The sequence below is a fragment of the Topomyia yanbarensis genome, chromosome 3, assembly GCF_030247195.1.
Source record: "Topomyia yanbarensis strain Yona2022 chromosome 3, ASM3024719v1, whole genome shotgun sequence".
Classification (NCBI taxonomy): domain Eukaryota; kingdom Metazoa; phylum Arthropoda; class Insecta; order Diptera; family Culicidae; genus Topomyia; species Topomyia yanbarensis.
The window spans coordinates 82908844-82920525 of NC_080672.1; the positions used below are offsets into that span (position 1 = coordinate 82908844).

General features: G+C 46.2%; 1 protein-coding gene across 6 annotated transcripts in view; it reads right to left on the bottom strand.

Moving 5' to 3' along the window:
• The window catches only part of LOC131691804 (RNA polymerase II elongation factor Ell), a 408447-nt gene extending 397090 nt beyond the window's left edge, over positions 1-11357 (bottom strand). For 2 of the 6 annotated variants that reach the window (XM_058978462.1, XM_058978457.1), the window contains exons 1-2: positions 11055-11351; positions 9248-10069 (exon numbers count right to left, since the gene is read on the bottom strand). In XM_058978462.1, coding sequence (XP_058834445.1) covers positions 9248-9379 — 132 coding nt within the window. In that variant the 5' untranslated portion in view covers positions 9380-10069; positions 11055-11351. Of the gene's footprint in view, positions 1-9247; positions 10070-11004 lie in introns of all 6 variants that reach the window. The other 4 variants (XM_058978461.1, XM_058978460.1, XM_058978458.1 and 1 more) reach the window with 4 other exon arrangements.
• Positions 11358-11682: the final 325 nt, after the last annotated feature.

An 11682-nucleotide genomic window follows, 5' to 3' on the forward strand; every position in this document is an offset into this window, starting at 1 on the left:
AGCCTCGAGTGTAAAATTGAACGCATTTTCGCTTGATGCCCTCCATCAAAGTCTTTACAGTGTCATCCGGTACCAGTTTCTCAATTTTTTTTTTCGATTTTCTTAACATGTCCTTTTCGTCTTTGACTGTCTTCTTGCTCTTCCGAAGTTTCCGCTTCATCATTGCCCAGTACTGCTCCACCGGGCGCAGCTCCGGACAGTTTGGCAGATTCATGTCCTTTGGAATAAAATGGACAGAATTGGCCTCATACCACTCCAGGACACTTTTAGAATAGTGGCATTATGCCAAATCTGGCCAAAATAGCGGAGCTTCGTTGTGCTGCTGCAAGAACGGCAAAGGGCGCTTCTCGAGGCACTCAGATTTGTAGATCTCGCCATTTACTGTGCCCTTTGTCACGAAAGGCTCACTCCTCAGTCCGCAAGAGCAGATGGCCTGCCAAATGAGATATTTGGCGGCGAACTTCGACATTTTCTTCTTCTTAAATTTGTCGTCCACATAGAACTTGTTGTTGCCGGTGAAAAACTCCAACCCCGGAATTCGCTTAAAATCGGCTTTCATATACGTTTCGTCGTCCATCACACAGCAGCCATATTTTGTCAGCATCTTCTCGTAGAGCTTCCGTGTCCGAGTTTTAGCCGTCGATTGTTGCCGCTCATCGCGGTTTGGGAAGTTCTGTACCTTGTATGTATGTAGTCCAGCTCTCTTCTTTGCATTCTGGACGTAGCTCTGCGACATGCCGACCTTTTTAGCCAAATCACGGCTTGAGACGTTGGGATTTGCTTTAATCACCCGCTTTACCTTTCCCTCCGTCTTTTTGTTCTCCAGTCCCGGTTTTCTTCCAGCTCCTTTGCCGTGGTCCAACGTGAACCGCTCCTGGAACCGCTTCAACACTCTGGAGACGGTTGAATGGTGAAGGTTCAACATTTTTCCCAGCTGCCGGTGCGACAGGTCAGGAAATTACAGGTGTTTGGAAAGAATCTGTTCTCTCGACTCGTGTTGGTTCACCTCCATTTTCGTTGAATCGAAAAACACGACTTCGAGTTTGACAGCATGTAAACAATACACATCAATGAGAAAGTGTGCAAAATTTGGTTGATTTTTACCCAATGGTAAAAAAGTTATGCCCTGTTGAATGTGTCGCATTGATTTCGTGTTTGCCCTTTACTGGGTAATCGGAGGGGCTTCGCGAAACAAGGTTGTGCACAAAACTATTGTATTTCTAGGATGTGGAAAAGTGAAATTTATTTAATTAAAAATGAGCAAACTAGGTCTGGGTGTGTAGTGTTGTTTATTGGGCTATTGTAGGTCTCAAGTTCGTTTTCTGCTGCGGTACGTACCGATGCTGGGCTGCTCGTAGTGTTCGCTGATGGTGAGCGCTCGCTGATGATTCGGGCGATGCTCGCTGTTCGTTGGGTTCGCTGTTGGTGCTGATGGTACAGCTATGGCGTCCCGATTTGCGGGGGGTCGCAAAGACTTCAGTCGATTGTAACGGCGGATGGGTGGCGCGGCGGGAATGGAACTTTACGGCGTCTTCCTTCTTTGGCTCGATCGATGGGCCACGGACGATACCGTATTTGCGTCACCGAGATAGGTCCTCCTTTACATTTAGGGCACAATACCCGAGGGTTCACCGGTACGCTAACTCCTTGGCAGTTAAACAGCAGATTCCTCTGCCTAGGCCGAAACGTGTGCAATGAATGTTTTATTCGGGTATAAAAAAAGTCCTGAATGAACAGCACGGTTGGGATCTCCAAGATGTCCGCTAAATATTATCTCACTTCTTATAATTCTTTTCACTCACTTCCGATGCACATGAACGCCGCGGTGCTAATGACCAATGGCGGGTTTTTCATGATCCTCTTTCCTTACCACTGCCACCCACCATTACCATTTCCATCGTTGTCATCAGAACAACCTAAGTAGCGGGTTAACCACTACTTGGGTTATTGTTTGCCCGGCGGACCATTATTGACAGGGCGGCCTGGAGACTTGTACCTGAATTTCGCATTTTCGCACATAAACATAAAAAGGTAAACAAACAAAACCAATTTTTCCGTGTTTTATTTTCTCTGCTGTAATGGATCTCGCCAATCTCCTGCTACTGTTGGCGGAAAGACGAGGGGGGGGGGCTTTTTCTTTCGACCGGCCTGAACTACAACAACAGCGTTCTCCTTCGTCGTGTCTATTCGCTGTTTGGCGGGTAGCTGGGGAGGTGTGCTTGGCACCTTTGTTGGAACCTCCCTAGCGACGTTGGCGAACTATCGCCTGATCGCTCGTCGCAAGTGATCCCGGAAGCCACCGCTGTGATCTACCCGAGGAAACCTTTGTCCGCCCTGCTTTCTTCTCCTGGACAATTAGCTATAGAGCAGAGCTAGGCTACGGGTTGAGTAATAGATTATAGATATTTTTCTACCCATTGCTAAATTGTTACCTTGACGGGTTACACCCTTTGGACAAGTCATTGAATTTTAGACCGTTGACAACCTCTAGCTACCTTCTTCACTGCGTCCCAGAACTAGGGTGCTTATCAAAATGCCACGATGCGTTTCATACAGTTTCTAAGTTGGCCTACCGGTAGATATGATGATAATAATTGATGATCCGTTTTGTTATTTTATGTTGTTAGAGACGATATACGGAGGAATTGGTTGCAGCCGAATTACTAAGAATTACAAACTCACTCATCGTCGTTGATACCTGATAGATGACATACATTTGTCGATAGGCTCTCGCTCTTCTACGGAGAGCCGCTGAATTATGAGTGAGTGTGACTAGTTCATTCCAATCAAAGCGTTCTCAGCCTTTCTAAATTCATCTAGAGTAAGGTGTTCAGAAAATGAACTGTGAATTTTTAGACGTAAATATTTAAGAAAGCAGTTAACGGTTCATTTTATGCTAAAAACGATCCCATTTAAAACATGAATTCCTCTATCCGATTGTGCTATTCCATGGCAGTCCTTCCGTAGTTGTCACAAATATAGGGCGCTTTGGCCAGTTCTAATAGTCCTCTCCCAGAAAATTCAATCTCCGAAACTAGAGATATGCAAACCAGCTCTTTTTAGTGAGCGGTTCCGAACTGTTCAGTTCATTGAAGTGAATCGATTCTTCTGAACGGCTCTTCAGCTCATTTGAATTTGGCAAAGCTTGTTTTGATACTAAGCGGAGCTATACCATGGTGCCCTCTTCATGATTTTACACTACCTCTTTCTGAACCGATAACCGATCAGCTCACATTCCTACTTCGGGTCTTTTCAGGCCGCTCTTTCATGAATAAAAGATCCGAAAGCTACGCTCATACACACACCTGTTATACGCATAAACACACAGTTCTTTATGACACGAGGTGCTTTTGATAATATCATTCTTTTCATGATGTAGGAGTGAGAAGAGCAAAACCCTCTGGAAGGGCTCGCAGAACATTTTCGAAAGCACCTAGCTAATCAGCTCACTTCTGTGAATCGATTCTTTGAAACAGCTCAGAAGCGGATCACTCATTTCTATTTGAAACCGCTTTTCATATCGAATTGGGACTCTTTTTCCCACTTCATTTCTTCATCCTTCCCTTGAATCTACGATCTGCTTGAGCTCTTGCAAGAACTATGTTGCTATCAGATCAAAATAGGCACCTCGAGATCAGTATAGTATGTCCTTCAGCAATAGAACGGTTCAAGTACACTCCAAGAATGGTCGCCAGTAGCGGTTCTAATGTTTTTGCCAAAAGCAAAATGTCAAAAAACACAACAAGCACCGACGCGCTTGCCTTTTCGTAGGGTGAGCTCTGCGATATATCATCGCTTGTAACGCGTCGTTCAATGCGGTCCAAAATCGAAGCATAGCATCGCTTGGAACCCAGAGAAGTCCCAGAACTCGTTCCGATTCTGCTCCGTTTTCCATTATTCACTCATGAGAGATTCCTTTAATCTTACTTTACTTCCGCGTATGCCCATCCTTCTCTCTTATAAATTCAAAGGCCGCTGCTTCACAGGTATATTGCAGACCTGCTTAAATTCTCTTATGTTATTAGTCCGCTTGGCGTATTCTGGTAATGCGTTGAACAAATCGTAGCCTTTATAAAACAAAGAGTTCTGTGTACAAGATTTCTTAGCGCTCAACAATCTCAGATTGCCGGCTTGTCTGGTTTCATACCGGTGCACATCTCTTCCGTACACAACAGTGCTACACAGGTACTGCAGAGTCAATCCATTTAAAACTCTGAAGATGAAAACAATCGTGTTATATTCAATACGTTGCTGAACTGACATTGAGCATCAAATGTCGCGGAGTTAGGCTGTCACATCGCAGTAACTGTCGCATCACCTTGTTTTGTAAGATCTGCATTCGTTTACGCTGTTTCTTAGCTGCTAAAACAAAATAGACGCACAGTAATCAAAAAGGGGGGCTATTATGGTCTTGTAAACAGTTATCTTTGAGTCAAATGTGAGAAACCTATTAATCTTACAAAGAACGCCAAACTTTCTGGCAGCCTTCGGGATTGTAAGTTTACGTGTCCATTAAAATTTAGTTTTTCGTCCAATGTGACCCCAAGATATTTGATAATCGCTCGGCTTCGCAGGATGTGACAGGATAATCTACGACGAGCTACACCCCCGCAACTTCGATATCGTGGCGCTGCAGGAACTTTGCTGGACGGGACAGAAGGTGTGGAAAAGCGGGCATCGAGCGGCTACCTTCTACCAGAGCTGTGGTACAACCAACGAGCTGGGAACCGGCTTCATAGTACTGGGCAAGATGCGCCAACGTGTGATCGGGTGGCAGCCGATCAACGCAAGGATGTGCAAGTTGAGGATCAAAGGCCGTTTCTTCAACTACAGCATCATCAACGTGCACTGCCCACACGAAGGGAGACCCGACGACGAGAAAGAAGCGTTCTACATGCAGCTGGAGCAGACATACGACGGTTGCCCTCTGCGAGACGTGAAAATTGTCATCGGCGACATGAACGCACAGGTAGGAAGGGAGGAAATGTACAGACCGGTGATCGGGCCTAACAGTCTGCATTCCGTATCAAATGACAACGGCCAACGATGTGTGAACTTCGCAGCCTCTCGTGGAATGGTAATCCGAAGCACCTTCTTCCCTCGCAAAGATATCCACAAAGTCACCTGGAGATCACCGGACCAAGTAACAAAAAATCAAATCGACCACGTTCTAATCGACGGTAGATTCTTCTCGGACATCACAAACGTCCGCACTTATCGCAGTGCGAATATAGATTCGGACCACCACCTGGTTGCAGTATGCTTACGCTCAAAACTTTCGACAGTGCATAGCTCTCGTCGAAGCCGAACGCCGCGGCTAAACATCGAGCGGCTACAAGATGGCAGAGTGGCTCAAGAATACGCGCAGCAGCTGGAAGTGGCACTACCAACGGAAGAGCAGCTAGGCGCAGTTGTCCTTGAAGATGGCTGGAGAGATATCCGATCCGCCATAGGTAGCACCGCAGCCACTGCACTAGGTACGGTGGGCCTGGACCGAAGAAGCGACTGGTACGACGGCGAATGCGAGCAGTTAGTCGAAGAGAAGAATGCAGCATGGGCGAGAATGCTGCAACACCGCACGAGGGCGAACGAGGCGCGATATAAACAGGCACGGAACAGGCAGAACTCGGTTTTCCGGACCAAAAAGCGCCAGCAGGAAGACCGAGATCGCGAAGCGATGGAGCAGCTGTACCGCGCTAAAGACACACGGAAATTCTACGAGAAGTTGAACCGCTCGCGCAGGGGCCACGTACCACAGGCCGACATGTGCAGAGATACAAACGGGAATCTTCTCACGGACCAGTGTGAGGTGATCCAGAGGTGGCGGCAGCATTACGAAGAACACCTGAACGGCGATGCAGCAGACGACGAGGATGGCACGGTAACGCACCTGGGAGCACGCGCGGAAGACATTACACTACCGGCTCCGGATCTCCAAGAAATCCAGGAGGAGATTAGCCGGCTCAAAGATAATAAAGCCGCTGGGGTTGACCAAATACCAAGCGAGCTACTAAAACACGGTGGCGAGCCACTGGCTAAAGCGTTGCACTGGGTGATTACCAAGATTTGGGAGGAGGAGATTTTACCGGAGGAGTGGATGGAAGGTGTCGTGTGTCCTATCTACAAAAAGGGCGACAAGCTGGATTGCTGTAATTACCGAGCAATCACCCTGCTGAACGCCGCCTACAAGGTACTCTCCCAAATACTATGCCGTCGACTATCACCAATTGCAAGAGAGTTCGTGGGGCAGTACCAGGCGGGTTTCATGAGCGAACGATCTACCACGGACCAGGTGTTCGCTCTTCGTCAAGTACTGCAGAAATGCCGCGAGTACAATGTGCCCACACATCATTTGTTCATCGACTTCAAAGCCGCATACGACACTATCGATCGAGATCAGCTATGGCAGATTATGCACGAGTACGGATTCCCGGACAAACTGACGCGATTAGTGAAGGCGACGATGGATCGGGTGATGTGCGCAGTACGTGTCTCAGGGACGCTCTCGAGTCCCTTCGAATCACGCAGAGGGTTACGGCAAGGTGATGGTCTCTCGTGTCTGTTATTCAACATCGCGCTGGAAGGTGTAATAAGAAGAGCAGGGATCGACACGAGTGGTACGATTTTCACAGTCCGTTCAGCTACTTGGCTTCGCCGATGACGTTGATATTATTGCACGAAACTTTGAGAAGATGGAGGAAGCCTACATCAGACTGAAAAGAGAAGCCAAGCGCGTCGGACTTGCCATCAACACGTCGAAGACAAAGTATATGATAGGAAGAGGTTCACGAGAAGAGAATGAGAACCGCCCGCTTCGAGTTTGCATCGGTGGCGACGAAATCGAGGTGGTTGAAGAGTTCGTGTACTTGGGCTCACTGGTGACCGCCGACAATGATACCAGCAGAGAGATTCGTAGACGCATCGTGGCAGGAAATCGTGCTTACTTTGGCCTCCGCAAGACACTTCGGTCGAACAGAGTTCGCCGTCGTACGAAGTTGACCATCTACAAGACGCTGATTAGACCGGTAGTTCTCTACGGGCACGAAACCTGGACCATGCTCGTGGAGGACCAACGCGCACTTGGTGTCTTCGAACGGAAAGTGCTGCGTACCATCTACGGTGGAGTGCAGATGGAAGACGGCACATGGAGACGGCGAATGAACCATGAGTTGCATCAGCTGTTGGGGGAGCCGCCCATCTGTCATACCACGAAAATCGGACGACTACGGTGGGCCGGGCACGTAGCCAGAATGTCGGACAATAGCCCGGTGAAAACGGTTCTCAATTGCAATCCGACCGGTACAAGAAGACGTGGCGCGCAGCGAGCACGATGGATCGACCAGGTGGAAGACGATTTGCGGACCCTTCGCAGATTGCGTGGCTGGCGACGCGCGGCCATGGACCGAGCGGAATGGAGGAATCTTTTGTATACGGCACAGGCCACTTCGGCCTTAAACTGTTAATAAATAAATAAATTGTGTGCGTCTTTCTAAATAATTGCGAAACCACTCAAGAGCATTTCCTCTTACACCATATTTCTCCAAAACGCAAATCAGTTTACGGCGATCAAACAATAATCCATTCTCAATTGCCTGCTTCCATTTCAACAATAATAGATTAAGCGCTGCTTAACGCGAATGATTTTTCTGAAACCCTGATTGTTCACACAACAGTACACCAGCACTATCTACATAGCCCATCAATTGTTCTTTGACGACCGTTTCTAAAACTTTCTCGTAGGTCGGTAGCATATTTATCGACCTGTGATCCACTGCTCGTGATGCTTTTGGAACTGGAATTACGACGTCTTCTTCCACGCTTCCGGAAAAACAGCTGGCCGGAGTGACTCATTAACAACTGTTAAGTTGATCAGCAATTATGTCAAACGGATCCACCAGCACCCGTTTAGTAACATTGTCCGTTCCCGAATAATCTTTAAGGTCCGAGACAATTTCTTTGAGAGTAAGCATATTGATAGGCTGGAAAACACAAAACTGATTTTCGATTACCTCGCTTTCCTCTACTAGTCGCCAGGTAGGTGTTGGAATGGCTTCGTGAATCTCTTCAACGCTTTTGATAAAAAACCTGTTAAGTTTTTCTGCCGTAACTTCGTCAGAATATACCTCGGTCGAACCATCAAAAATAACCTTTGTATTTTTCCCATCTCCAGGTTTGATAAGAGCTTTTAAACATTTCCAGCGCCTCTTGGAGTTGCCAGCAGATTTATTTATTTCTTGCTGAATTGATGTTTTTTGCTAAACGACGTTCACGCACATTTTTCCCTTTATACTCGCCAGTGATCCAGAGCCTCTGTGTTTGGCTAACCGAGACATCACTCGGTACCAACCAGTTGCTTTAGGCGCTCACACATGTTGTGTGAACTGTTTGGATTTAGTGTTCAACTGGCGCCCAATTTTGGTGTTAGTTTGGATATACTGTCTAGCTGGCAGCAAGTTGGTGCCAGTTACTGATGAGTGGAATGTGAAACATTCAAATCCAACTTTTCAATAAGATGTCTTCACACGAGCTCTGGATTTTGCTTCACGATCATATTTAATAATCCAACGTATAGGTTTTTTTTCGGATACATTCAGCTCTTTCGACATTTTTCTTATGCTTCTGAATTCGAATCAATTTCATTTTAATGGATCAATGTTGATGTTCTTACAGATGGTTTCCGCCAACTTCCCTGGTTCCGTGTAACTGGTGAATGAACAATGGCATTCAAAATACAGTAGCCCTGAAACAGTAATCAATGATCATTATCTCTAAAACACAATTTTTTTGGCGTGAAATAATTGTATAATTGTAGCTTCACGAAACTAAGTTCGCTTTACTGTTTGTGACAGATAACACGTTGAACTGAAAAATTTTCTAAAAAAACGTGGAGCAAACAGCTCCATTTCTATGTAAGTATCAAAAAGTCTCAGAATTTTCTACCGCATATACAGTATACGTATGACTGATGACCAAATTGGTCTGCCAGATACTGATGAGACAAATTCGAAACACAAATTCACGACTTTGATGCTCAAATTTGAATATTTATCCCCCACTCATTCGACCATCCCTTTGACCGATGACGACTAGATAGGCCAATTTGAACCAGTTGTAACAACAACCCCCCGAGTATTCAACAATATACTACCAATCCCCCGGACAATATTGTGCAACATTCCGTTCCCATCTCATCAGACTACGAACAGTTCCCGACCCACCCCCCTAAAAACAGATAACCGCTACTAACCTGATTTCGCTGAAAGTCCTCGATCGCCCGGAGCGCCGAATCGGTCAGCTTGACGAAGATCAGCTCCTTGTTGCCGTTGGGATTCTGCTGCTGCTGGGACAGTCCATAGCTCCCAGCGCACAGGGCAGCCATCTTGAGCTTGAGACAACAACGACGACGACGGCGACAGCGACGGTGACGGTGGCTACACGACTACGACACACACAGGCGCGGCGATACGAGGGACAGAGAGGAGAATGAGGAGAGGAAGAGTGAGAGTGACAGCCGAATCAAAGGTGTCTTCGTTGTCCTCTCTTCGGGTGCGGGGGGCGCTCTTCTGTGACGTTCGTCGCGCGGATTGTTGCGTGCGTATATGCTCAAAAATTACAAACACTGCAGGAACAACACAACAACCGTGCGTGCTGGCAGTAGTTGAAGGTTGACGTTTTTTTTTTTGTTTCTTTCTTTTTCTTCACTTTCCAGCAGCTGTTGTCAGAAGACGACGATGGATTTTTTTTCCTCGATTCGCACAGCAACCCCAAGAACACTGCTGCTGCTATCACACGGTTTGCCACGGCTGATGGCGCTGCTGTTTGCGACGGTATAATACGATCGGTGTTTCGCCTTTTTTGCCACGTAAAAAATTCAATGAAATATTTTTATATCTTGCTCTCTACACTGTATCGGTATTGACGGAATCGCTAGTAGTAGTAATACACACAAACATTTTCTCACACGCGCGCGATTTATATCAATTTTTTTGCTTTTAATATTTTTCTTCTCGATCACACACTCGCGGTTGATTTCGACGGAGAGGAGCCTATCTCTTTCTTCCTTGATGCTCTGAAAATGGGGATTTTTTAATTTTAATTTTTTCCAAGACGTGCGATGCGACCGACTGTGTGTGCGAGTAGCAGTCGAAAGAATTGCTGTGCTCTACCTTTACGATGGTATGTGTATCGCACGCAAAAAAGCAAGAGAAACCTCTAAATTTTCCTGCAATCTGCTAATTTTCAGATTAGACAAAAATCGCTTTCCTACTTGCGATAAGAATTTTTCGGCATGCAACTATCAAGGTATGCTATGACCGGTGCCATCAAAAGTATCAACCGTGCAAAAAATGAAAGCTATCTCGTTCGCTCACGGGGATCCGTCTCAAGGATTGACAAAGTTCGAAACCGACCAATAACAATTCACCCCTTCTTTGTTTGGACTGTTGCAATTTCCGTGAAAAACACTCCCGTTTTCGCGAAACTACTTTGTTTTCTTCTTTGTTTTTCTCAGCACCTTTTTTGGGACTCACTTTTTTCTGCTCTCGCAATTGATTACGCACACACACAGAGGCAATTACTCGCACGTACACGGAAAATGATTTCAGTCTTCCTTGATTTAGAAACCATTAATTTGTAAACATTTCACAACGTAGAAATAATTGTGAAGTTCAGTTTTGTACACCAGACGTGCGATTATAAAAATTATTGTCATTTATTAATACAGTAGAACAATTAATTGAACTAAAAATCATTCAATCAGTGTTACCGTATGGATTGAAATTTCAACTTTCAATGTTCAAGAAAACATTTTGCCTCAGCAATCTGTTGCTAGGAAGAAAAACTACGTTTTCGAACAAAAAATTATTGTTGGGAAATTCCACCAAGCAGTTTTTTTTTCTCGCTCTCACTCTCGCGCACTTGTGCTCGTTCGGTCGCACTTCCAGAGCCAGCCTTGGACTCGTTTTCCTCTTAGCACTGTTCTTATTCGCACTCAAATTTTTCTACCTTCTCTGCGTTTTCCGAGCTAATTCCACAAGAATAAAAGCAATTTTTACCAAATCAGTGATTGAAACGAAAAATCAGCGGAGTCATTCAGCACTGCAGTTCACTATCTACTATTCCCAGCGATCGAAAAATTAGATGTACCTTTAGCGGAAAAACACGTTACGAACCGTAATTGATAAGGAAAAAACGTAACGGGGATACTAATTCATAAAAATAATACATAAAGAGAGAGTCGCGCACTTAATCCCAAGCCTTTTTTGTGTTTTTCTTCTTCTGCGCACACTAGTCTTCTTTTGATTGCGTTTGGCACGCGCAGCGGGTCACACACAGTTCCTTTTCCCGCACCTCACACACTGCGACTGATTGGCGAACAACGAACGAGACACTCTTCGCGACGACCAGCGGCTGCGGCAGTGCTGCCTGCCCAGCCGAGGTGAAGGTAAAAATCACTTCGGGTCGCCCGAAGTGAACCCGAACGACACATCAGCCGGACCCGAACCGTTGTCAACACCGTTCGGGTTCGCTTCGCGCTCTCCTCTCGCGCGCGCGAGAGCGGGCAGGTGGGTGCCTTCGCTCTGGGTGAGCGCCGAGCCGACGCAGGCAGATTATATGAATAGTGACGGCTCTCTGTTTTGATTCCATCTGACGGTCAGTGTCAAACTGAAGTGTTTGTCAGCA